General features: G+C 39.8%; 1 protein-coding gene across 1 annotated transcript in view; it reads right to left on the bottom strand.

Annotated features, from left to right (window-relative positions):
* Positions 1-120: 120 nt before the first annotated feature.
* stk10 (serine/threonine kinase 10) overlaps positions 121-25,212 on the bottom strand; it is a 40,070-nt gene continuing 14,978 nt past the window's right edge. The window contains exons 3-20 of the mRNA XM_083927598.1: positions 22,142-22,190; positions 21,250-21,399; positions 18,943-19,015; positions 16,897-17,091; positions 16,168-16,249; positions 12,313-12,447; positions 9,767-10,114; positions 9,273-9,683; positions 6,915-7,039; positions 5,519-5,642; positions 4,759-4,938; positions 4,489-4,581; positions 4,132-4,261; positions 3,882-4,006; positions 3,101-3,289; positions 2,889-3,014; positions 2,230-2,343; positions 121-1,930 (exon numbers count right to left, since the gene is read on the bottom strand). Of these exons, the coding sequence (XP_083783724.1) occupies positions 1,790-1,930; positions 2,230-2,343; positions 2,889-3,014; positions 3,101-3,289; positions 3,882-4,006; positions 4,132-4,261; positions 4,489-4,581; positions 4,759-4,938; positions 5,519-5,642; positions 6,915-7,039; positions 9,273-9,683; positions 9,767-10,114; positions 12,313-12,447; positions 16,168-16,249; positions 16,897-17,091; positions 18,943-19,015; positions 21,250-21,399; positions 22,142-22,190 (2,790 nt within the window). The 3' untranslated portion in view covers positions 121-1,789. The remainder of the gene's footprint in view (positions 1,931-2,229; positions 2,344-2,888; positions 3,015-3,100; positions 3,290-3,881; positions 4,007-4,131; positions 4,262-4,488; positions 4,582-4,758; positions 4,939-5,518; positions 5,643-6,914; positions 7,040-9,272; positions 9,684-9,766; positions 10,115-12,312; positions 12,448-16,167; positions 16,250-16,896; positions 17,092-18,942; positions 19,016-21,249; positions 21,400-22,141; positions 22,191-25,212) is intronic.

Genomic DNA, 25,212 nt, shown 5'->3' with positions numbered 1-25,212 from the left:
ATTCAATGTCCTGCTCTTCTCTCTGCGTAGCCATTCACTTTCAGGAGGACTGATGGTGTCAATGCCACTTTTATAAGGAAGAGTCTAAGCCGCAATCCACTATTTAGAAAATCTGCCTTTTATTAAGAGTTATTTACAACAGTGGTTCCTTCTGATAGTTTTTCATTCACACTCAGCCCCTCCATACAAACAATAGCATGTAAACTGAGAGAGGAAGGCATACATAAAGCCATTAAACATGACAGAAGAGATCATCTTAACAACACATTTAAATACTTTTGAGAGTGTGTGTGTGAGAGGGAGAGAGATTAAGCTGTACCTGATTGCTGACCTGGTTGTATATCTGCAGGCCAATCTGCTCTAAAAGACTTTCTCTCACTCAATAAGGCAACAAGTTTGTCAGCTGCAAACTATAGGTTTAAGATTAAACATCTAGAGGCATGTTACAGCAGGCTGAATTGTTGCACTCCCTTAAAAATGATATGAAGAGTTACATTCCAAAACTAGAATTAGCATTTGAAAAAATGAAATTTTTGCTTCCCAGGTACTACATTTTTGAAGTGATGCCGTTTCTTTCAAAAGGGTTGTTACATCTGTTTTTGGAGTTCAACTCTTCATATTATTCCCCCTCTCAGTGCAAAGGAAGGCAAATATTAAGAAAAATAAACCTCTTTAAGCTTAGCAAAGACATACATATGTAATATTGCACTTTGGTTAGCAGGCAGTGCATTTACTGCACACGGTATAAGAAATTATACACTTAATACATTTCTTTTAATTCAAATTTAAACCCCTTTGTTAACGTCCTTCAAAGAACAACAGTATTTTGCTTTGGCTTCGTCAGTTCCCATCCAGTGTGACTAAATGTACAGTAAAATACAACAGAAAAACAAAAACAAATGTCATCTGAATAATAAGTATTGCCTTGCCTGGTAAAATCTCATTCCTATTAATAATTTAAAAGAAAATTAAATTCTGCTTCTGATTTAGCCTCATCCCCCAATCCAAACAAAATGGAAATTAATAAGCACATCCTTCATACCAGGAATGTTAAAAAAGAGAAAATATTTAAATCAGCTTTTACAGTGATACGTCTGGATAAAGGCCGTTCTTTGTCGGTAAAAATAAATAAAAGCAGACTCTGGCTGTGAAATGACATGACTTATGGACTAAATAGGTCAATGAGCCAAGGCATACAGAAGTGGAAAACATAAGAAAAAGGTCAGTATATTATTAAGTTTTCTGTGTATTTTTTGGTTTGGTTATTTGGAAGACGGCAGCGATAATGAAACAAAAAGTGCTTGTTTACTGGCTCACCAGATTTCATAGAAAATAACATTCTTCTTCCTCATGCAAAAGAAATTCCTCCCAACCAATTTTCACCATTTCCTCATTAAGACTAATAATAACTTTGATATCTTCAGCTCACACGTTTCACTGGTGAGCAATAAGAAGCGGACTTGGGACAGAAAAAAGGAAATTAAAACACTGCATTGGAGCAGATGCTATGTAATCGACTCATGTGAAGCACATAATGAGTTTGATATCCATCAAATACTACTACATTTTTTCAAAGAAAAATCTTAGAACATTAGTTAAAACATAAATATTCACTAAAATATTAAAAGGAACATAACAGGGGGGTAGGTATGCATGCTGCCATTACAGGCAAGGCAAATTAAAACTGAGGCAGCAGGCTATTGTTATGCCTGTGGGTGTACAGGTGAGTGTGTGCGCGGTTTTCCAACAGTGGCCGGGAGACATTCTGCAACGTCACAGCGGCTGTCTTTTATGTGTTGGAAGAGTCTTGGTAAGGCACAAACTTGGAGAGTTTGTTGGGAGAACTCGGGTTTGGGCAATTGGAACTCTCGCTCATCTTGAAGAAAGCCTCCTGCTCCCTTTTCTTCAAGTTTAGCTCTTCTTCAAGGGCCTAGGAGGGTTGGAGGAGAAGGGTGATACATATGAGACCACCTGACCAGATACAGGAACGTTACCTTATTACACTCGTCTACTGCTGTACAGATGGAATACTACTATACTAACTGAAAAAACTATCAGAAGCCCCTTTCACACAGCGATTCTGTGCAATAAGAACTTAATTTCCGTACATGTATGATGTATATTTTTATATTTCATGTTATATATTTATTTTAACATAGACATAATAGCTTTGTGTGTGTGGGAGTGATGCACACATTATAATTACATCAAGACAAGTAAAACATGTACCTTCTTTCTGGGTTTCAGATGATCCCTCCAGTCCTTCAGCAACTGGTTGTGTTGTTCATCCAAATGCTTGAGCTTCTGAGTCTCGTTCTCAACCAACATGTGACACTTTTCATTCTGAAGTACAAAACAAGTTCTTGTAAACAATTACAGGCTGTTTACTGGGCTCATCTAGACTGGACAAAAAAAAAAGACGTTTGCCTTAGAAACTTTGATGGAGTTGGGTCACGACCCGAAAGATTTACAGAGTAAAAGATGAGAAAATGTTTCTTGCAAAAAAAAGTCATAGTATAGTTTATTGGAAAATGCAAAATAAGTTAAAATATAATATTCCCCAAAAATGCTTTTATCAGTAATAGGATAGCATGTGTATAGAAGTCATAGTTTAGTTTGTGGAAAAAAGTTAAAATATAATATTTCAAAAAATGCTTAAATCAGTCAAAGGATAGTGCGTCTTTAACAGTCATAGCATAGTTTGTCGACAAAAAGTCAAGAAAAGTCTTAGTATAATATGTCAAAAAAAAGTCTGACTTGACATACTATGACTTCTTTTTACATACTATACTATGACTTCCTTTTTTTAACATACTATAGTATGTCGAAAAAGTCGCAGTAGTCGTAGTAGTAGAGTAAAAGATGAGCCCATGTTGCCCCTCATTCACCTGTAACTGCTGCAGCTCTCTGATATTGCTGTCACACTGGCCAATCATCTCCCTCATCTGGTTCTCGTGTTTCTGCTGCTGATGCAGCTTCTCGGATTTTTGTCGCTTCTCCTCCTGCTGAGAAAACTACGGAGAGACATGCAGAGGAGTGAGTCACAAAACAATCAAATCGTGCTTAAACATGGGAGTGAGAGAACGCTCGTGGCACCAACCTGTTTGATCTTCTCTCTGTCCTCTGAGTTGCTGCCCGTTGAGTTGATGCGGAGGCTCTTTTTAAACATGGCCATGCGGGTCTTGGCCTCGCCTCGCTGGATCTTAGGCAGCCGGCTCCTCTCCTGCTGCTGCCGGGCTTTCAGAATCTCAATCATTCGCTGATTGTAGCACTGCATCTGTTCCTGCTCCTGTAGAGACACGGGGTACATGTCATGTGTATGAAGGGCATATGAACACAATTGACACAGATGGAAGCTTGCTAAATGCGGCATTGCTTTTAATTAAGGATGAATGTGTGACGAGACTTGAAAGAGGAATCCCCTGCCGGCGTTACAATGAGGAAAATGAAGCAGACACAAAGTTCTTATAAAACGTACTCGTCAACAGAAACACACACGCAGTGCATAGATGGAATCGTCTGTCACCGCTTGAATGTCGAAGAACGTACGAACGGCAATGGTGTCCCGTGATGGGATACTGCAATTTTTGTGGAGCCAGACTGACCTCACAGAAGTTGTAGTGGGGCATTCCACCGTTGGTAAGATTGCTTGTTAACATCATTGTTACAATTACCGCTAGTTGGTGAGTCCGCAGCCAACTCTAGTCCTATGCTAACTATTTTCTGTATCTAAATTTATCTTTTCAGATAAGAAAGATTGATTTGTTTCTTTGTAGGACAAGAAATGTGACGCTTCTCCTAATAATTTTGAAAAAAGCGTGATCTACATTAAGAAGATTGTGAACGTTGTGGCAAGAGGAGTTGTAAATCCACTGGATTACCTTCTCGTGTTTTTTGAGAAGCTGGTGCCTATGAAGGAAATACTGGTCTTTCAGCTGCTGCTTAAATAACTGATGCTTCTCGTAAAGGTTCTTCTCCTCCATGTCCCATATAGTAGCTTCACGCTCTAATCAAAGCAAAGAAGGGACACAGGAAGAAACACAATGTCAACACTGTAACCTTCTACTACACCACTGGTGGGCTAAGAACAGTAAGGATTAAGGTCATTTGATCTTGAATTAACCCAGATACCTCTAATTAGCTCGTGTTTCCTGTTAAGGCATCCCCTCTCCATCTCTGCGATCTCTCTCTTGTTGTTGGAGATGATTTTCATTTGTGTTGTGTCCAGGTGGATCTTCTGAGCTGCCAAGAATTTCTCTTCCTAAAAACAGAAAAAAGAAAGACATGGATGAAGAGAATGGGGAAATGGCAAAAAAGGCGATACCATAGTAGTGAGTTAAGTATGTACTCCACAAGAGAAAACAAATGTTATACCGTACGGTGTACTGTACTGTAGATATATTCCTGCTCAGCAACGTTTCATGAATTTCTCAGTGCAGTTAAGAATAAATACAGTGAGTCCACATGACTGTAAGCCAAACAACGTACCTCTCTTATCTTCATATCCTGGAAGGAATTCATCTTCTGCTTCAACGATTCTTTACGCTGACTTCTGGGCAGCTTATCGACAGATTGTTTTACCTTAATGTAATAAGAGAAGGCACATTTAGGCAACACATGATTTAAATGCAGGCACACAAGGAAGCAAAGCATGTAAAGAAAGGACAAAAATATAATTCCTGCCTTTTTAGGGTGAAGCCTGAAAGCTTTCTTTGTCCGATTGTATTTCCCTTCCCCAAACCCTAATTTCAAATGTACCTCTTTTTTCTTGTTTTTTAACTGATCCTGGAACTTGTGGTGGTCACGTTCCTGCAATGCTTTGATGCGCCTGGTCTCATCCTTGAGTTTAACGTGGTGGTCTGCCTCCATCTTCTCAATGGTCTGCTTCTGGTTCTTCTCCAGGGTCTCCAGCTCCATGTCGTAGTGCTTCTTCTTTGCCTGGAAACAAGCACATTGCAACATGACATAATATATTATGACTTTTTTAAAAACATTTTGTATGACGCATTTAAAAGACTTACTATACTATGGTATTTAATTATGACCTACAACTTTTTTTTTTACGACATACTATACTATTACTTTTTCTGACAATTTTTTACGAGGGATTGTTGTATGACTTTATATGTGTAGAATATTGTATATAATGATGTTTTAGATTTTTATGACACTTTATGACATTCTATGACTTTTTTATGACATTCTATGACTTTTTTATGAGATATTATTCTATGTCTCTTTTAACAACATACTATAAAAATATAGCATACTATGACTTTTATTACCGGCATACAATACTGTGACTTTTGCTACATACTATACTATAATACTTCAACATACTTTTTCATACACTATACTATGACTTTTTTTTGACATAGCAATATTACTTTTTTTGATTTCACATACCATATTATGTTTTTTAATTCTATACACTACTTCATTTAACATACTATGACTTTTTCATTGCATATGATTCTTATGACATCCTATAATATGGCTTTTTCTATCTATGACTCACATTCATCTCCTGGTCAAAACGTCTCTGCATTTGTTCTTTCTGTGTTTCCAGTTTGGCATTTAGACCAGCTTGAGCACGTTGTTCTTCCTTCTGCATCAAACGGAGCTCCCGCAGCTCCTGACGTCTTAAAACACACAAACATTTTTTTGATTATTATTTTTACATATATAAATAAGAACTTATAACTTGTGTGATTGTGTTTAACTACTTCTCAGACAAGCAAATTAAATACTACCATTTAACTAAATACTGTCGCTCTACTACTTCTTTAAAAATAGTTTTATGGGGAAAATAAGATCGATCGGACAAAAAAAAAAACCAAAAAACCCCAGTTAAGTTGAGAAACACAGCTATAACTAGAAAGGAAGATCCAGACGTGATTATCAAGGACAAGTGGAAGGCGGGTAGAGAGTGGCTGACGTATGATGTCATTAGGAAAACGTACTGCGCAGATTGTTTTTTCTTACGGTGGGGAAAAAGCAAAAGGATGCTTGTGATTTGTAATACAAACAAACAAATTTGAAGCTGTAAAACAACACAAAGTTTCAGTAACTCATCCATGTGTTTTGAGATGCACCTATACGTGATTGCTGCTTAAATATCCTGTATATAGAGTAATTACTGAGGCTTTCAATTATAAATATCTAAATGTTCTAAGTTTTTATGAATTGTATGTATTTGAATTGCTTTAGACTTCAGTGTTTATTGTTGTTATAGATTAATTATGTTGTAGATATGGTAGATATAATATTTAGATCTACATGCCAGTAGAGTTATCTCTCCAATCTTCCACATCCTTGCACCATTTTTTTTCAATATGGATAAGAAGCTGCCCTTTATATAGGGTATTTTTTTCTTCATATACTATATATACAAATGTGTGGCTAGCGAGAATGCTGAGTGGCTAGTAACTTTTAAAAAAACACTAGCCACATTGATGGGTGAGCAAAAAAGTTAGTGTCAAGCCCTGGTGGTCACACATGCATGTCATATTTGTACCACTAGATGGCATGAGTAATGCACCAGGAACTCCTCGGGGCTTCAAAAGGCAGTGCAATGTGGTTAAAGAATGTTAATTGTTAATCGAGAAAAAGTTGTCATTACACAACAAATGTAAAACTGTATTGATCATTCTATTTGAATATCTGGTCTCCCAACACCAAATATAGCCAACATAATCTTCCCCCCGATCTAAAAGTACCTAAATGGGGCTTTTTCCATGACAGTTTGGGTATTTGTAAACTCACATCTCAAGGGGGCTAAAGACCAAGAGTGCAGGATGCCTGAAATAGTATGTGTAGTAAAGAGCATCATGCAACAGGCCACATTCACTGCACAGCCACTGTGAGCTGAGGCATAAGCAGACCACTGAGTTCATGGCTTGTCTTTCACATACCTCAAGAATCTCATCTCCTCATCTTTCTTCTCATCATCCCTGATGATCTTGGAGGTAGTCACACTCACCTCCACGCCATCGATAACAAACTTCCTGGTTCGCTTTAGAGTCTTACTTGAGTAGGCCTGAGAGGCAGACAGAGAGGAACAAAGGTCAAACAAAAAGAATGACATTGGATTAAATTGGACCTTAAGTATAAGACAAATATTTGCTTGCACATTAATGCACATGCATCACTGTATGTGTTTGGGAGTGCAGTAGTATAGCAGTTTACTCAGTTTAATAAGAATATGGGGCTGGAACTTTTTTAGTTCTGCTTTAAATGTGTGCCTTTGTGGCTCCCAATGTAGTCTTTTTATCTGGCGGAAAGAAAAGGCAACTGTGTGGGTATGTGTGTTGACAAAAGGCATTAATATTCCTGTCAATCTGGATTTACTGTAACAAGCACCAAGATGCTCCATCTGTCACTGTCATGGGGAGTGCCATTCATGACTTGGCTTCTTTAACTCTTTACAACAATGTTGGGTGGAAGCCTACTTTATGGACAGTACATTTGGTTGGTTTTTACATTAGGTCTTGCCCCTCTGCTGGTTAGGAAACTTGAAACCAGTTGAACAAATGTCCTGGTTACTGGAACATTCACATTTTGGATATGTTTTAACCAAACACAAACCATCTATTTCTGATCATGGGCCTACCAAGAACAGGCCCCAAACAAAAGTTTAACAAACTCAGTCTAATTTAGGAGGTATGATAGAGACAGCACAGGGCAAACCAACAATGTCTAGGTAAGTCATAACCTACCTTTTAAGTGAACAGACAAAATTGTTATGGCTAACAAAGCACGTGTGTCCCCTATCTAAATCAGCCTCTGTGGACAATATTTGCAATACTGATATGGTTCACTCTGCAAACACTGTGTAGCTTAAACCCTGGATGTCGTCATGTTGTGGTTTATTAATAGTTTGTATAAAGGGAGGAGGAAACTGAACCAAAAAACAGGAATTAATTTGGTTTGGGCTAACCACTGTCCACTCTGAAAAAGCCTTCTAATAACGCCTCTACAGCTGCGCAAATATACAACATATTGCCATGGATGAAAGTTACTTGATGCTACTCTTACACCGCTCTGTATTGCTGATTCGCCTTCTAAATAACTGACACATTTACAATAGCAATAAATCTATGTGAATGCGTGTAGCTCAGCTGCATCGTTTGTATTGGAAGCTCATTCACAAAATCACACACGCGCATATAGCTCTACTGTACACACAGATGAATTTCTGAGCACATGCACACACCGTTTCTACACAACTGTGTTTGATTGAGTGCAGCACACACTCACACAAATGCTAGTGTCCTTCTGTAAAGAAAAACAAACAAAGACAGCCCATTCACTCTCACTGCAGGCAGTCGTCACTGAATAATCTGTTCTAGAAAAACTTAACATGCCACAAACAGACATGACTCCACGCGCAGTCAATAGGATTTCAATTGTGGTCAGTCCATAAGCCTCCAGAAGCATCAGAGAGACAATCAGCTGCATAGAAACTTCCATTCAAGCTGGTGAATACTGAGCTGTGCCCACACAAAGGGCACTGTTGGTCCTGATGAATGGAAAATGTTGCATATTTTGCTTCTGAAAAGGCTTGGTGATAAATGATGAAATGGTTTCTCTCATCTCTCCCTTCAGCTTCCTAACTTCCCTCCCTCACTGAGACTGGACCAAGCACACATTTGGTTATTGTTAAGTCCTCCGTGGGTTATGGGAATTCTCATTTTTTTACTGAATTGTGTCAATATGCATTATCATGAGGTATAAAGAAAATATATTTTTGTTAACAATTTGTCATTTGGAGATCTGGTTTCCCCTCCCACAGAGATATTTTAATATCTTAGGTATTTGTCAGTAATCGCCCAGACTCACGAAATGAATTCATATTCATCATAAATCATAACTAATTAAAAAAAGATTTGAGAGCATTAACTAGTATCATTCTCTCTATCCTCCCTAAATGCAATATATAGTGCAAGCCAAGTGGAAGACAGGCTATCCTCTGTGTCACACCCACACCCCAAAACACAACACAATGCAGTTTCAGTTCCTCCGTGGGTGCTGAGAAATAGTTTTTCCAAGGAGGGGTTTTCCTACAGAGTCAGGGAGCTGATCTCATTTGCACTTTAATACTGGTCTACTTCACCTTAAAAGACACGTTCTCTGATGAAACATTGTATCAAATAAATAATGTCTAGATTCTGATCCCGGGTTCATTCATTTTGGCCTTTAAAAAGGAAGACTAAGGAATATCCATACATGTCAGGCTGCTTTAACTAGAGTTTTGCTTCATGTTGACTCACCCTTGCAGAGATTAGATCCTTGTGGATCGACATGTCCATGCTCTCTGATGCCATGCTGCCTGAGTAAGAGTACCGTTTGTTGATAATCCCGCCATTGATATAAGGTGAGAGAGCCTCAGGGTTTCCTTGTGTCGATGTCCGCTCTGGGGTATCCTTGGTTAGGCTACCATTCGGCTCAGAACGGGGTGTGGGCACCGGGGTAGGAGCAGAAGAGGGAGCAGGGGTGACAGTGGGACTTGGCCTTGGAGTTGATAAGCCTCCGTTAGCCACAATGTTGCTCTCCTCCTCAGTCACCTGGAGCTTGGGCACCTGTGGGTCTGTTGAGTCTATGATGATGTCAACATGTTCCTCAGATGCCTCTGGCTGGGTGAGAGAAGGTGGCTGTTCTGTCTCTGGGGTCTCCACAGCAACCTTAAGATTAATTTTAGCATTATTACTGGATAATTCACAGTAAATACTATTTTGTTCTCTAAATGTAAAACTTTAATTAATACCTTTTCCTCCGACGTGGGGGTACTCTTCCCATCCTCAATGCCTGAATCCGAGCTGGAGGTCTTGGTTGAGGCCTCACTCTCCGATTTCTCAGACTCAAGAATGACTTCATTGGCCAGTTTGTCATTCAACTCCTCTGGATGCTTTTGAGGGATATTCTGTCGCGGTAGGGGTACAGGGACCACCATGGCGGGGCCTGGCTGCTCCTCTGTTGGTGTATCTGGCTCGGCCTCCTTCATGGGTAGAGGTATTGGTGATGTTGGGGAGGGCGTGGTGGGGCTCGGGGTATTTGGAGATTGGTCTCCTTCCAAACTGGTCTGACTGGTTTGGCATGGCTCCTTTCCTGGAGACTAAAGGAATGAGGAGGGAGAATTGTTGTTATATGCTGATGTGACAAAACATTTGATGTAATCGCCCAAATGGAAAAGTATCACAGGAAATCACATTGAGTCATCCCTTTTTGTAGTTGAAAAAAGTATGCCAACATGTTTTTCAACGTATGCGTAAAACTGGTTCAGTGACAGACTGCTCAAATTAATGTAAAACTATGAGGTGTCACCAAAACACATATTTTCAAATATAAATTCTTCCTTTTGATTTAATTTTCAGACTATTTAATTTCAGTTAGATTGAAGGTTGAATGCTATGGCTCTAACGGATAAAAGTCCTTTAGGCATCCTGACTTCAATGAAGTAACCAACATGGTTGTAAGCCATGTTTTTTTAAATGGCATTAATACTAACATAATTATTTGTGATTCTTGGCGCTTGGCTAAATAAAACAGTGGATAGTCCTATGGTACAAATGGTACAATCTGATTTATTATTGTTTTAAATAACAACCAATAAAAGATCAAATTCTAGAAGCAGGTAAAGACAACTTAAAATCACTCTAAACACTTATAGATACACAAAAACAATCTTAAAATATAAAAAACTAAATGGACAACACTCACTAAATGACAAATATTCCCTAAAACATCAGCAACCACAAGTGAAATAAGTGAGTTTAAGCAGCAATTATATACAATGTTGGAAAGAGGGCAATTTCACATTTAAAATCTTATTATAGAAAGTTACAGACACGTGTCAGACATGGGAATTCTATGATCTGTAATTATAAACAACACTGAAGACGTTACATCTGAATTACTGTTTGTGCACAGCCATCTGTAAAACTGAGCAATTCTGATTCTCAAAATACTTCTCCTCTGTCTTCCGCTAGAGGTAAACAATACTATCACACATCTTTATGGTCAGGTTTAGCCTTTCCAATGTCTCAACAAACATCCCTGTCTGGCTGTGTGTGATATATAGGAAGAGATAAACGGTCAAATAAGTGCTTGGCTGGCTTTTTAGGGCAGTATACAGTATGTTATAGTGTTTCTGTGTGCATACAAGAGTGTCCCTGCTGGAGGAGATAAAGCAAACTGGAATGGTATTATAGTTACTTAAACACAGGGATGAGAAATATGTTTGGACTCTCATTTACAGCAAAGAACTCTACTATATATGCAGTAACATGTTGATATTTATATATTTTTTTATATTTTCTCATGAGAAAGCAGAACTAGATGCATTAAAGAAAAAAAACACCATCTACATAAGCATGCATGTTTGATTCACAAGAGGTCTGAGAAGAACATTTTCAAGTTTAAAACTGCACTGTCACCACAGCGGTGTCAGGTTATTATCCTAAATACATTTGGATGTCATCACAATAACTGCTGACATTAGGGAAGTAATAGATAAGTGGGAAAATATTCATTTTCACAGAGAGAAAAACATCCCTGTTCAACACATCTGTGTGGTCACAGCTTCCTGTTAGAAGGAGTATGTTTAGAGTTCCATCGCCATGTGTCCCTTGTATACAGTAACTCGTCTGTTTAGTTAAGGATCACAGTATAGCAACAGAACAATGTGCAACCTTAAATAATTGACTCCATCAGGGGTTGTGAAGTGACATCGTTTCTGTACAAGAGCGAGGACGAAGGCAGCACCTATATTTAACCATGTGCGTGGGTGTGGATGAATGCCAGTATTCCGGTTTCTGTTCCTTTGTTTGTTCTGAGGGCAGGAGGTAAACTTACTGCACTCTCATACTGTATGTCACTTTCTAATCTTTTCCCTTCTGTGGATTTACGGATGGCTTCTGCAGAATGGACCTTCAGTCCTTTGGCAGGAAGGCCATGTTTACCAGGAAAATGTTGTTCAAAGGGGTCAACAAGCAGAGACTTCAAAAGAAGGGGAAGTGGACAGTTAAGGCAGAAAACATGTGCTTTTGGGGGTATGGGTGTACTTGCAGACATGACTGTGTAATTATGTGCATGTGCTTCGGCGTACCAGACGAAAGCCTTTCTCTAATTCTAACTTGTCTGATGTTTTTAGTAGAGGTCAGATCACAACAGTATCTGTCCTGTCATTGACCTTTTAAATCTAAATCACATATACTCTTAGAACCGAACCCATGGACAACCCAGTCTCCTATGGGAACAAACAATGACAAAGAAGAAAAGGATGGGAAGAAGAAGAAAAACAAGGTATGGTACCACAGTGAGATCCATGGCTTCGTCCTCTTCTCCTTCCTCTCTATTGTCCTCGATTTCCTCCATGACCTCAGCTTTGGCCTCGGCCACCAGCTCCCTCAGTGGGCGGTTAGACGTCACTGATCTCACAAAAGGGTGCTGTGGACACAGGGGAGAGAGGGGAGATGGTTACTTAATCATCAGTTAAAATGTGTGACTGGTACTTCAATAGCAAGAACATTGTCTTACAACTTCTTGTCGTTTGTGAATTTGCCCACGGGGCTGCAAGAGGCGATAGAAATAAGAAGGCAAGGCTACAGGAGACTTTCACTGCAGCGGAAACTCAATCTGCCACCTGCCAGTTCCTAAAAAGCTACAACAATAGTGGCTCTACAATACAACTCTCCCTTTAACGACACACTGATGCAGCAATGTTTAATCCTACATCGTGTCCTTTAAAGAGCAAGCCTTCTTTAGTTTTACAGCTGCTAAAGAGATAATGTGTGTTTGCCACCGTTCAAACAGAAAAGCAATAAGTTGAGTGCAAGGAGAATAAAAAGCTTGATTAAAAGTTGAGTGCAGCTGATCATCTATTATTCAGATGCTTTGCACTACAGTGTAATTTAATTGGAACAGCTGACAAAGGGGAAAAGGCTACAAGTGGTGCTGGACCATGAAGCGTGCATAAGTCAGGGTGTGTGCGCACATTTGTTGATCACAGTTGTTTGTGTGCAGGGGCTTGTCCTTTCTGACTGCATTAGGCCCCAGCTTATAACTTCTCCAATGACCAAAAACAGTCAGCGATTGTCCGGTGAGTCAGGCAGCGTAAAGTGCCATTTAGCCATATCACCCCACAGTGGAAAAGGGAATACAAAAATAAGAGTATAAAAAAGATTAGATTAAAAAAAAGCTAAATATACACATTGTTCAGAGGAAATATCAATTGGAATTCAAACGTACAAAGGGTCTCAGTAATGTTAATATGCGTTATCTACAATGGGAGGTCTTGTTTGTGTCCTTGTTGAATTTAAATATTTATTATACACATTAATAAATAATAATCAATAGTTCCCACTGAGCCTTCCTTGTTTGGTACAGCAGAGCAATTTTATGATGGAGTATTTCAACACAAGCCTAGCAACTAATGAAGAGGAGAGCCTCACTGGTTCATTCAAGACACAAAGTTCAACTGATTCAGACTTCAACGACCACACTACCACTTCCTGAGTACACACCAACATGGTACCAACATAAGTCATCAGACTGTTAAAGCCATACAAACCTGTCTTGGAGCAGATTATCAAAGATTGTTGTCCCAATACCAGTGCGGATCTAAGCCAATGTTTAGTAAAGTTAATTACTGAAACAAAATATTATCTGTGCATTTCGTTTCCTTTCCCCTCTGGTACCATTAGAACATCTGGGATTTCAGCTACCAACTGTTTATTGTAACAAGTGAACTCAGACCCCCCATGCTCAAGCTGAACCCAGTGGCCCTGAGCCATATCAAAGAGGGGGGGAAAAGCAAACAGTGTAGTTTTGCTGCCCTGTTAAATCTGCCTATGTTTTTTTTTAACTGCCATGATGGATCAAGATGTGGATCAGTGGAGCTTACTGTATGTCCTCTCTTTTAGGTTTCATGTTGCTTTAGACCCAAAGAGGCTGGTGACTTTGGGTCTTACATGCATGGTTGGGCGTGAAAAGGTTAAATGTGAACAATATGGCCCATTAGGGGACCGGAGGAGGAGGCTGCTTGAGGGCAGAATTACCTGTGTGGCAATGGAAGTGGAGTGTGTGTGTATCCGTGCTGCTGTCTTTGTGAGGACACATTGGAGTTTAAAACCTTGAGCGAGCAGATTTTTGGGAGAGTTTTGGTCAGTCTTTGCTTTTTCAAAGGGTGGTTCGTAGGTTAAGACTTGTTTTTCTTAGGGTTAAGGAGAAATTAAACCACAACAGGAGTTTTCAGAGTCTGACATTGTGCAGCCTTCCCTCCAACAAAACCTGAGACTGTGCCATTAAAAGTATGCCAAATTAGCTATTATCCGCTCCTGTTTTAAGCGTAACCGTGGATGTACGGACAAATACCACAAGATAATTTTGATAATGAAGAACTTTAAGATTTAGTGATTCTCAGGCACGTTTTAGAGTTATAGTGGGGTTTTATTTGTGCTTCGAAGCAGAATTTTTTTTTTATTATTGTGATGAACATTGGAAAGTCTGATATCTTGAAAGTTATTATTTCATATTTGACAAAGTTATGACTCCAAGGAGTTCAAATTTAATTTCCGACTGCCTCTGTGAGCTGTGTAGATGGTAAAATGGTAAACAGAGTGCATTTATCCAAAGCGCTTTCAAACCAACACTTTTGTAGTTGAAGGATGACTCACTCTTCCTCTGAGTGTCACAACGTTCCTGGGACTATTGGCCGTGTTGGTGAGCAAGGCAAATCAGCAGACCATACTAGCATGGCTAACTTCCTGTTGTTTTTAGAACGCTGCCATGTACCTGTCACTTTAACCTCATCCTTCTGCAGCCAAAAACACTGTTGAAAATCCTAAGCATGAGAAACTATGTGGGAGGAGAAGATATGCAGTGCAATGAGTACAAGACATCCAGATGGTGTCCCACCAACCACACAGCCACAGTGACTGATAGTGTGTCATGTTGTTTTGTATACATTCTTTACAAGCACACATGTGGGACAGACACTAGACAAGAGTCTCAAATGTGTTTAAAACAAATACCATCTTAGAAACGCCTGCTGACAAAGATATAAATCCCTCTCCTTTTATTTCCCCCTCACACAGTTTAGCACCTACACTCCAGACACTCGTATATTTGATTCAAAATAATCTTCACTTCCTGCACAACACAGTTTTTCACATTCATACACACAAATGAATAGAAAAGTCGGACCAAGAACTTCTCAAATTAACTAATAGTAACTTCCTGACTTCATTCAACAGCATTTGCAAAGCAGAATTTAACTCCATAATTGCATCTATCCACAGTAAATGCTATCTGACAGCCATGAGGAGCAGCAGGCATGATAAACATCTAAAACCTCCAGCACGCCCTCAAAAACTGGACCGCACCCGTCTCTCCCCCCCCCCCCCCCCCCACTGGATAGCACATGCAGAATTCCCAGTGGGCCCGGATCTAGGATTTTCATCTCTGACTCTCTCTAATTGGCCAAAGGTGGCGAGCTCAGGGAAATCCAGACATACTATTGGCTGAGGGTGGGAATGTAAATAGCTGGCATTCCCTCAGCTGTGGGATACAGACAGGAAACCGTGACTCTGAATTTTAATAGACGCTGCTCTCGTGTTTTGATCCACACCCTGTTCACTTTTCCTCTCATTTTTCTTGCTCGGGACTTTGAGAAATGTTCGTCAGAGTTCATCTTCAGATACTGATGTTTTTACTGCCAGACTGTCAACAGCCGGTCATTAGAAATATCCCAGCAATATTTGTCCTTTCCTACCAGTGTCATTAGCCTTGATTTGTGTGTATTCATGTGAATTTACTGTCTGAGATCTGTCATCCCCATTTGTGATTATTCTAAACTTTTTAGCACAAAAACACCATTTTCATAAAGATTCACCTTCACCTTTTTTAGGTTTGTTCTTTCACTTTTTATGCCATCCTACTTCTCTGCCTGCTCCATTTCTTTCCCATCCGTGTACACTCACTTGCCAGTGCCCTCCACAGGGGCACCGCTCACTCCATTCAGGTCTTAAAATAGAAGATTGAAAAAGCCCCGTATACGTGTGTCGGTGCAAGATAAGGACAAAGTGAGGACAATGTTCCATCATATATCAAAGTGCAGCATTGTGTAACATTTTCTAGGTTATAATTGCATATTGCATGAGGGCCTACCTCAATCAGTTGTGCTACAGTTGCACGAGTCTCTGGATTTTTGTCCAAAGCTTTCCGCAGGAAATCTTTAAACTCCTGTGACCTTGAGTGAACACAAGCAAACAGTATTTATCAAAAACAAAAGGTATGAAGAATTGAGAGAGGGAGGATTAGTTAAAACACAACAAAATATTTGAACAGAACATTTCCAGATATATGATTTTGGTACATGTGGGTCTTCTTTGTGCACAGCTGTGCTCTGTAAAACAAAGCTTTCAACAGGAATGATGAGTGGGCTCCCCATCCCAAATGCCCTTTCAGCACCAGATAACTTTTCTTTTGCAGCACTGCCTTTGCTATGGAAGAACATTCAGACTCATAAAACTGATAAGCAAAGGGTTATAGTTTGGCTCCCACTTAAGCTGAGTTGTTGCTATCGTTTTAGAAAGGGCAAAATGGGCTGTAGAAAGAGAGGAGACAGAGGACAATGTGATATATCAAATCTCTTCAATGAATTACAGAGCACTGAGTGTGCACAAATTTGGTAATAGAATGAAATTAGATGGCCGAGTAAAAGATGTTAGCCCCTGCCCACCTATCATGTTCTATGCTGAAACTACTGAATCATGAATTCTGCAAACGACAAATACCAGGATTTTAATTTTTACTTACTTTTGCACATATTACATGACACATTTACTGACCAATGTACAACAGCTAAATTAAGATCCATTTTCAAGGCATCCTCACCATTTGTGCGGCTGCTCCAGGGAGGGGGGCTCCGACTTGGCGATCTTCAACAGCACCCTCATGGGGTTGAGCTCATGGTGCGGGGGCTCAATCTGGGCGAGCTCGATCAGAGTGATTCCCAGAGACCAGATGTCAGCCTTGTAGTCGTACGGAGCATCCTTCATTGTCTCGCACATTACCACCTCAGGGGCCATCCTGACATAAAGACAAATAATAGTATTAAATATTTATAGGGACCATTACATAGTGTGGGAAAGTGAATTCTCAATTAACCAAGTAAAGACATACTGCACATTAATAACATTTATCCTTAAAACATGCGTAATAGGAATATTCAAACTGTAGAGTAGAATTTTCTCCCCGCTCAAGCCATTTAATATATAATTAACAGTTTTGTGTTAATGTTTGAATGTAAAGAATGTGCAGTTTGTACCCCGTCAGGCTAAAATGAACATGACCATGTGGAACAAATGGTTCAAAAGAGACATATTTGTTTAACGTGACAAAGAAAAAAAATGCTAATATCACCTTCACATGATATTCCTAAAATGTTCATGATAGATTACTGAACTTGAGAGGCAGTTCCGAGTATTTTTTTTCATCCTAGGTAACTTTATGTAATAAAAAAGGTCCTAAATAACTTTAAGCGACAGAGTTAATAAGTACCTCAACTTGTAAAGATTTTAACTTTCATGTCGTAAAAATATGATCTGCCAAATCAACACAGCAAGTCCATATATAAATAAGTCTCAACATGATAATAGTTTCTGATATCATAAAGATATACCTGTGGTATTAACAATATTTTTATCTTGATCTTAAATGATGATTACTGTTAGGGGCGTTTTCTCTTACTCACTACTTTGCAGGTATCAACATCAAGCACACTCAAACAGTTTGTTGACAATCTGCAAAATGGCTCTTAGATGTTTTCAAGTGCAACATGTTTCTCCCCGTTTCTTGTTGACTCTGCTAATCAGTGCACCCAAGGGAAACGTATAAACCAAAACTGTCAAAACTGTGCAAAATGAGGGCAAGGCTATGTCTTTATTGAACTGGGAGGGTATCCCTGATGGGCGATAACCTGTTCTAGTCAATGGTTAACTGGCTGCAACACAGAGGATAACAGCGTGGGACAAGGTTCACTGTAGAAACTTTAAAGGGAATCTTTCCAATTGCCGGTTTAGAGGAGAGAAACATGCTGTAGTGACAACAACATTAAAGCACTGAGTTGAGGTATTGGGTCGAATGTGTGTATACACAACATCATGCTCTTTCAAGTGTTGTGCAAGTGTTGTGGGTGGCAGGAAGTTTGTTCTCAGCAATAATCCACTGCTTATATAGCTCATGCAGGGATGGTTGATCTGTCCGCAGATAAGAGATTTAGCTATATGGTAAATATCCTATAATAACTCCGGTTGAATTAGTACAATACATTAGATTTCTATAGATGCTGCTAGCCTGGCATTGGAACCTGCAGTTCGATTTCCAAGGGGTGTTGTCAATGGTGCAAAGCAAAAAGCCTGTTGACACAATTCTTTAGACCTACAACCAATCAGAGCAATGGAAGGTGACCTTATATCGATCACAGATGACACGGTGATGCTAGAAGCAGGAAAATTATGGGTTCCATGTCCGGGTTGCAAACTTTCTCATATTACAGCTAAACAGTACATTAAAATGCATTTTTGAAAACATTTTTACGATAAATAGGCAATTCACAACACACAGAATCTGGATTCATATCTAATCAGCACTGACAAGTTTTGTCGGTTTGATATGAGTTTCTATAGAGTTATGCTGGGCGGACCCGCGGACTAGACGGCCATCGTCTTAAACCCCACCCCGTAGTGAGATAAAAGGTTGTGATTGGTCTGTCAGACTGCAAGCTGCTGGAAATCTGTCTGAATGGTTGAGGGGCCACCCGGATCTCCCAGAGAAATTGAAACATGAGCTTGGCAGATGCATCTGGTGTGGCTAGGATGTTGCATCGATGTCATGAAAAAACCTTAACGGTGCTCTGATGTAGAGTAATGTCTTACTCACCAGTATGGTGTTCCAATGAAAGAATCTCTTCTTTGTAAGGTTTTCGTGTTTTTCGCAGACACGCCAAAATCAGCTACAAGAATGAGGTGAGACAAAAAAAAAAGATGATGTTAGATGATTGAAAGAAGTTCCCCAGATACAGTAAAGAGTGAGTGAAACCAGTTCAAAAACTTCCAAAACCTCCCCTTGTAATAGAAAAGTAGTTTGCAGCTTGTAAAACAATCATGAAATTGGGACACAAATAGCAGGTCAGTTTATCAAACAAGCTGCCCCCATTTCATGACATGACCCTCAGATTACAGGGGTGTTGTTTTTCTAAACAGGTTTTTTTTTTCTCTGCATGCATGAATATTACGTGTGGCATGCCCAGGGTTGAGTACTTGGCAGAGGCCTTTACTCACAAGGCAGCAGACTGACTGCCTCAATTACAAACTGGCATGTTCTATTACAGGAACTTAAGTGACTGTCTTGGTTTTTTGCAGACTACAATTCAAATACCTTTGACCTTCCAGTCCAAATATATAATTTTAGACGGTTGCAGTCTATACTTTTTCCAGAAAGAATGTTTACATCATACAAAGATAATAATGGTACTGCTTTTATTGTACATTGAATAATGGTTTACACATTAATGTCCCAATGGCTGGTAATGCAATCAGGGGTTGACCCTATAAACCAAGAGGTGAAGTAAAGTACTTCAGTACGTTCTGGACAAGCTGCTGTGAAAGCTGCTGAATCATTGGGTTTAACCTTCACTATGTTCCCTTAAATAATCACCAAGGGTGTGTCTCTCAAGAAGCATTATAATGACCATACGCACAGATTTCTACCCTACACACCTGAAGGATAGGGGTAGAGTGCACAGTAACATGTGTTTCAGTGTGGTATCCCAACAAACTAAAAAAAAATAATATCCATCATGACTGGGATATAGTGATTTGATCTTAATCAAAAAATGTGAAATGAGTATACATATCAATATTGTGATGTTGCCTGTTCTATAACGCAGCATGAACCATGATAGAAATAACACATTTCCTCTGCCGTCTTTGACTTCTGTTCTCTATAAATGTATGTAGCTCTTAAAATTGTTGAAATTGCTGTACGTACCTCGAAGAGTTTGGTAAACAGTAGCAAGAAAGTTTACACGCTGTTCTGCATGGAAGGACATACTGTTGTCATGTATCATAGTGGATATAAAGCATTTGGCTGAGCTCCGAGATAATTGCTGCCTTGTTTGAATTAACGTGTATTTAAATAAGTCTGGAGACTCTAAATGAGTTAGTGTTAATGACTTAAGGAGTTTAAAGAGGCAACTCCCTGCGGCTATAATTAACCGTGGTGTCTCAGGGAGGAATGTAAGGCAACAGCAAAGGACTTAAACATGAAGAACAAGTCCAGACAAAATGTGTCATTTGAAATCAAAAGAGAGAGAGAGAAAGAATCCACATCAGAAAATAAAGCTTGTTTACAGTTACTCTCTATTGGATGCTTTGGTTTTGTTGGTCATGACTGAGTGCAAATTAACAGAGTCAAAGAGAGTACAGAAAATAAAACACCATGCAGTAAAATAGATGTTTTTGTTTTTCTTTAAAGTTCTGTCTATGGATGCAATTGTCAGGCAGCCACATATAAGAAAAATGCACTTCCTTAACTTGCATTCACATGAAACACATTAAGACAACATTTTTCCTTGTCTGAAAACTAAGCTTTACTCCAAAACATGCTAGCGAAACAGTTGGATCCACAACTGTGGAATGTGAAGAATGTGGAGAAGAAAAAGCCAATAAATAAAAATATGCAGAAATTCTGAGAATGCCATTTCCCACACAATGCCTTCTTATATCCCTCCTACTGCACTGCAGGAGAGATACAGGACCTCTAACTCTGTGTATTTGTGACAGCATATATGTGGAGAGTTGCAGAGATAACCTGTATTGTACAATGGGAACGTGAGGTTTGTATGATAATTAGTCCTCTTGCATCATTTTGGTTTTGTCTGTGAATTATGGGGCGTAAAAAGACACGATTACTCCTGGCCTTACAAAAGTGATCAAAATCAAACCCAGTTATTTCAAATATCTTTAAACAATTCATTTTACTCTCAGAACAGACCGTATTGCAGTTTTCAGACTTGCACAGTTCCTTGTGTGAGCCCGGACAAAATAGCACTTGGGCAATGTGATGCCTACACAATGAATAATGGTCCAATGTATAAAATCTTGCTTTCTAGGAGTGCTAGAGCTAACCCTTGTACAAAGCACCGACAACTAGCAATATTCCAAGTATAAATATCTTAAGCCTCACCAAGTTTGATGTCCCCATCCAGCATAAGGAGGATGTTACCGGCCTTCAGGTCTCTGTGGATGATCTTCATGCTGTGGAGGTAGCCCAGAGCTTCCAGCATCTGGCGGCAAACCACCTTAATCTGCGGCTCCGTCAGCCCACGATCCAACTCTGATAAGACAGCAGATCATTGGGTTAAATTCGATGGTAGGGGAAAGGGGTTAGAACGAGAGCCGAAGTGAAAGTTGACAGAATATTGCACTATTTGCAGATTCAATACAACCCTAGGAAAACAAAGTCTTGAGAACCGATACAGTGTTTGAACTCCATGAGAGAAAACAGAAAAAGGTAAAGCTGTGATGATATCAGTGAAGTCTCTCAGATAGTGTTGCTGGATAAGTAATCCCAGATCAGAAAAGCTTTCGCACATCCAAGCTAGTCCTGCCCTGCAGACTTTATTCTACTGTGTTTGGTTAGCTGCAGTGGGGGTACAGACAGTTATGAGGATGTGGATTACCCAGTAAAAACAAACCAGGGGGTTTTCCCACACTGGAGGACTGAACTGTCTGACTGCTTTCTAGAGCATTCAAGGCCAGACTGACTGGTGAAGTTACATACATTACCATGTTTGGTGCAATAGTATTGTGAGAAATGCTGGTTTTCTTGAAATTTTCCTATAGAAAATTAACATGCGGTGATTCTTCATTGCATGGACTAGTGCTTTAAAACAACAGCCTGAATTGTCAGCACATTTTGACCTTTTATCGTGTCTCTAAACTTCCTTAAACTCACTGCTGAAGGGACAGGTGCATTCCCAGCGCTGCCGCAGGTGTGGAACTTGACTCTCACGACAGGGGGAAAGGTGGAGTGCTTATGAAAACACACAGACGGCAAAAAAACAAAAAAGGCCTACCCAGCATTGTGGCATCCACAGCACCTCCAGGGCAGAACTCAATCATGATCTGGGGATTGAAGCGGGAGGGAGAGGGGGTGAGGTTAAACTTGACCCAGCTTTATGACTATAAAAGTACAAACATACAATTGACCACTGTAATCTCCTTTTTCAGACACTTCTATGTAGCAACAAGAAGAACAGATCACTTTTCATCAGAAGCACACGCACAACTACTATTTATTTTTTATTTTTCGTGTAGTATTCTATCATATCTATTCATCACTTTAACAACTAAACTTTGTTTAAAATACTGTTAATGAAATGTATTTGATTCTTTGATTAAAAACATTCAACACTGATGAAAATAATCAGTTGTAGCCCTAGTGTCGAACCATTATGGTCCATTATCGACAAATCTGCTGATTGTTTACTAGATTCAAATTACTTAATCAGTCGATCTATAAAATGTATGCAAATAGTAAAAAAATGTCCATACAAGAGTCTAAAAGTACAAGAGTGACAAAACTGCTTTAGATATTCCGTTAAATAATATATAAAACAGAGAAAACCGGGAACTACTCAAAGACGCTTTACAGGAAATACACATTAAAAAAAAAGACTAACAGAAAGCAAGTTAAACAACACTAGAACAAAAGAAGAACGTCACATTAATAGAAAAATAAAGGGTTGAAGATGGCAGTAAGTGATCCTTAAGAGATGGGATTTAAACTGACTGACAGATGACTAGAGGCAGGGAGTTCCAGTGTAGGTTTTGGTGATGGGGGGTGAGAAGGTTGGCGTCAGCAGAGCACAGGCGGCGAGTGAGGGAGTGGTGATGGAGGAGATCTGTCAGGTATGAGGGTGCAAGGTTGTTTAGGGCTTTGTAGGTGATGAGGAGGATCTTGAAGTTTACAGAGGATGGAAGTAATGTGTGCTCTGGAGGGGCAGTAAGTGAACAGTCGGGCGGCCGATTGTTGTACATATCGCAGTTTTTAAAGTGCAGTGGAGGGGAGGCCATACAGGATGGATGAGTGTTTCGGCGGTTGAGGAGGAGAGGGTGGGGGGAAGGCGTGCAATGTTGCAGAGGTGGAAGAAAGACGTTTTGGTGACGTGGTTGATATGTGACTTGAGTGAGTGTGGGGTCCGTGATGATGATGTTACCATCATTGCAGAAGTTCTGGGAGGTGGGGAGGATGGGTTTTTGGCCAAAGATGATGATTTCCGTTGAGGGTAGAGAGAATGGCGGGAGTAACGGCTTTGGTGGTGATGTACAGCTGGGTCTCGTCAACATAACAGTGAAAGGGAAGACTATGGCAGCGGATGATGTGACCTTGTGGGAGCATGTACAGAATGAAGAGGACTGGACGAAGCACTAAGCCTCGAGGGACTCCGTGTGAGACAGGGAGTACGTGGGATTTGTGGTTGTTGATAGAGATGTAGTGGAAGCTTTCAGACAGGTAAGAGGTGAACCAGGAGATGGTGGAGCCAATGAATTGCAGACAGCTGAGGAGGATGGCGTTATTGATGGTGTTAAAGGCAGCACTGAGGTCGAGGAGGAGGAGAATGGAGAGGGAGCCGGAGTCAGAGGAGAGCAAGAGGTTGTTGGTTACTTTAAGTAAGGACCGGAATGTTTTGTAATTGTATTTATTGGAAAAGAGGTATTGCTTGAGTTGTGAGAGGCTAAAAAATTAAAATAAAAAAAAAGCATGTTCTGCCATTTTTGCATGAAAAACTACTTTAACAATAAATCAAAATAGCTGGGGATTCTATTTCCGTCGACTGACAAATCGACTAGTAGACTTATTGTTGCTGGTCCATTTGGAACTTGAGAGTAAATTAAGAAAATCTGAAATGAAGTATGTCAGTTAAATACAGTTTAGTTAGTTGATAACATACACATAACAGTCCATCAATGATAAAGGTACAAGGTAAAAACAACAACCAACTGGTAGGGCAACATTCTCAGTCATTCCTATTCACACTCTTTTGTCATCAGCCAAAAGGAAGTGTGAAAAAAATTCAGTCAGTTATTTTTTGGTAAAGCAAACCAAAGCAAAGTGTGAAGGAGGAAAGAAGACAAGATGTTGCTACCTGGAGAGCTCAGTTAAACACTCTTTGACATCTGTAGTGAAAAGTACTGGGATATACACACTTTGCACAGTGGACAGCTGGATTCAGACTGAAGTGTGTGATAAACTGTCAGGCTGTAACTATACACACATACTTCGTGGGACACACTGCCAAATGTACAATACATCAGTTCAGCAGCAGCACACACACACACACACACACACACGCGCACACAGAGGGGAGAAAAATATTCTGAGATCACACTCCCTAAATGGTGTTTTGTTGGCCAACAGCATCTTCCAACAATTTTATTCCCTCTCCTTACATAGTCTCACTCTAGTCTCTCTCTGACACACACGCCTGTCAGAAACCTTTTAAATGTTTCATTCAAGTATTCATTCAAGTGGGGCCAAAGAAAATACAAAGACACCACAGGATTTCACAATAATCCTTTGCAGAGCAGTTGATCTTGACCTTTTGAAAATGGTTAAAGATCAACTCTGGGTGATGTGCAGCATACTTGCTGTGTGATGTCATTCTTATTTAATCATGGATTCCTGCTATGACAACCATGTCAAAGCGTCAACCTGGTACAGGACAGGGCGTGGAGTTTCAGTCCAAACAAAGCCATACTGAGAATTATGAGTACAGAAGGTACAAACACTCCAGGTACAGGGGCTTTGAGGGAAACTCAAAGATGGGGAATGTCAAACCTGGCATGCAGCTCTTCAGGTGAAACAATGTTCTTTTGTCAAGTTTGGATTGACAAACCCCATTAGTTTGGAGTTTGTCATGTGTTATCAAGGGGGTTTCACTTTGTCTTGATCTCTTTTAAAGATAGACCGTGGAGAGACAGTCTGACAAATAGTTGAAGTTTTAGATATTTAAAAAAACAACAACATAAAACCATAAAAGCCCTTCAGTAGTGACACGCTGTTCTGCCCAACCTAAACAACTGTATGTTACACAACTGTGTGACGAGCAACTGGTTTGTGTTTCCGTCAGTTCTCTCCCTGCCT

Source organism: Echiichthys vipera (genome assembly GCF_963691815.1).
Source record: "Echiichthys vipera genome assembly, chromosome: 14".
Classification (NCBI taxonomy): domain Eukaryota; kingdom Metazoa; phylum Chordata; class Actinopteri; order Perciformes; family Trachinidae; genus Echiichthys; species Echiichthys vipera.
Note: the sequence above shows the minus strand (reverse complement) of the source record. Positions and strands in the feature narration are given on the sequence as shown.